This window comes from Sinocyclocheilus rhinocerous, unplaced genomic scaffold (assembly GCF_001515625.1).
Source record: "Sinocyclocheilus rhinocerous isolate Xijiao unplaced genomic scaffold, SAMN03320098_v1.1 scaffold1888, whole genome shotgun sequence".
Classification (NCBI taxonomy): domain Eukaryota; kingdom Metazoa; phylum Chordata; class Actinopteri; order Cypriniformes; family Cyprinidae; genus Sinocyclocheilus; species Sinocyclocheilus rhinocerous.
This window is the reverse complement of record NW_015646395.1, coordinates 117,946-120,525: the sequence shown is the minus strand read 5'-3', so window position 1 is coordinate 120,525 and position 2,580 is coordinate 117,946. Positions and strand designations below refer to the sequence as shown.

The 2,580-nt window shown below is 37.6% G+C and overlaps 1 protein-coding gene across 1 annotated transcript in view; it reads left to right on the top strand.

Moving 5' to 3' along the window:
• Positions 1–2,289, top strand: part of LOC107707771 (gastrula zinc finger protein XlCGF57.1-like) — a 132,956-nt gene extending 130,667 nt beyond the window's left edge. Inside the window, exon 5 of the mRNA XM_016511872.1 lies at positions 1,220–2,289. Coding sequence (XP_016367358.1) covers positions 1,220–1,889 — 670 coding nt within the window. The 3' untranslated portion in view covers positions 1,890–2,289. The remainder of the gene's footprint in view (positions 1–1,219) is intronic.
• The last annotated feature ends 291 nt before the right edge of the window (positions 2,290–2,580 follow it).

Genomic DNA, 2,580 nt, shown 5'->3' with positions numbered 1-2,580 from the left:
TCACTTATTAACAGTGACTTGCTGCCACCTACTGGCGGTTTTATTTTCACATTTAAAGTAACTTCATTTTTAAAATTATTTCAGATATCAGTATTCAATGTTTTATGTTTAATATATCAAAACATTATTTATGCATTTGTAACTGCAGGTTAAATGTATTCATGTTCTGCATTAAACTGTGTGTAAACGCATCTAAATGCCACTTCAGATGCAGCTTATTTCTGGATTGCAAAGATGAATTTTGTTGATACTGATTTCATTTGCTTGGTAACAGCCCAAATGTCTTATTCTTATTCACTGATTAAATGTAAGAATTTGACTTAAAAGATAATGCACACTTATAGAAAAATGGCTTTATAAAGGTAAAATGCCCATAAAAGGTAAAAATCTATTTAAACTTATTGGAAAAGATTAATTTCTATCTGACCACCACACAGCATATGAAGAATATCAAAAACTTTAGGAGTCGCTGTCCACGAAAGTCCTTAAGATACCAGCATGATAAAGCACTCAATCAGTTGAATGAATGACTCAATAGTAATAATTTAGTACTTTCTCCTGTTTTATTGTTGGTTTCCTCTTTTCTGATCATTTGGAATGAGGATAAAAAGACAAAAAAAAAACTTCCAAATAAGTTCAAACATCAATTCAATATCCACTATTTCCTGAATATTATGAAATTCAAGATGGCCGCCCCGATTACGTCATAATATGCATATTAGATGAGTATATTTACACCCCACATAAACTTTCGTTCATGCCCAACATTTTTCTAATTTACAGTAGATCTCTATCTTTAAGCCCTTTCAAGCCACAAGCTTTTGAAATCTTGATTAAAAAAAAAAACCTGGCGCCTAAAGGGTTAAAATCTCCGACAATTAGCGCTTTATCAACAGTAACCAATATGTCTGAGAGGAAATCTGCAAATTCTTTTAGAAAATCTGTATACGACCCTGGTGGTCTATACACAGTAGCCACAGCAAGAGATTTGGCCATTATTTCTGTTCTACTGCTGCTTTTAAATGGGTGTTAACTTGTATTTGTCTCTTTTCACCCTAGATCTGAAAGAGGAGTGTGAAGTACTGAATGAAATGCAAGATAGAGATCAGTATAGCAAAAATGATTACATAACTGGACAAAAATCATTTAGTTGTTCACAGACTGAAAAGACTTCCTCACAAAAAAGAGCTCCGAAGACTGGAACTAGAATTCATTTCACCTGCCAACAGTGCGGAAAGAATTTCAATCAACAAGGAAACCTTAAAGTCCACATGAGAATTCACACCGGAGTGAAGCCTTACACCTGCAAACAGTGTGGAAATACTTTCACTGAAAAAGGAAACCTTAAAAAACATATGAGAGTTCACACAGGAGAGAAGCCTTACACCTGCAAACAGTGTGGAAAGAGTTTCAATCAACAAGGAATCCTTGATGTCCACATTAGAGTTCACACTGGAGAGAAGCCTTACACCTGTCAACAGTGTGGAAATAGTTTCACTGAAAATGGAAACCTTAAAAGGCACATGAGAATTCATACTGGAGAGCAGCCTTATGCATGCCTTCAATGTGGAAAGAATTTTAAACATAAAAGCATTTATAATGCCCACGTGGGAATTCACACTGGAGAGAAGCCTTTCACCTGCCAACAGTGTGGAAAACATTTCAGTCAACAAGGAAACCTTAAAGTCCACATGAGGGTTCACACCGGAGAGAAGCCTTACACCTGCAAACAGTGTGGACATGGTTTCATTAAAAAAGAAAGCCTTAAAAGACACATGAGAGTTCACACTGGTGAGAAGCCTTACACATGCTCTCAGTGTGGAAACAGTTTCACTCAACTATCGAGCTTTAACAGGCACATGAGAATTCACATCAGAAAGGAGCATTAAACCTCCAAATTGTGTGGAAGAACTTCACAACAAAACTAAACCTCAAGGCCAATGTATACTTCGGTTTTTACGTCTACACGAGGGTCTGCGTACAGTATGCATGACACAAAATTCACCAAAATAGTATGCGCACCATCTGATTTTTGTACCTGTGCGTACTTTGTACGTGCAGGTCACATATGAGCATTGACTTGGTTTTGCACTAATCAGTTGTTCCAAGGGGGCAACACTGGTCCAGGTCATTGTTTTTTTTTGCAGTAGAAAACAAAACTAAAGAGACAGAACAACAATGCTAACAATGCTAGTGTTTGGGTACAAAAACTAATTATACTTTAGGTATCACATGAACAGTTACACCGGTGAGAATCTGTGTACATTTGGTCAGTGTGGGTGGGGGTTGGGGGGTATTCAGGGTATCTGCAGGATTTTTTAAATCTAATTTAAGGGCGTGTTCACACTTGTAGTTTGGTTCTCTTGGTTCGGACCAAAAAAGAAAACGATACATTTGGTCCTGGTCCGCTTAGCGTTCACACTGGCATTTTTGACAGTGAACCTAAAGATACCGAACCTAAAGGCATAGTGATACTTTCACAACCTGATTGGTCGGGTTGATGACGTATATTTCGCAACGGGACTCACCGAACACCCCAAACAAAAGCTGTGTTCGACTTAAAGCGACGCTGCTCAGGCC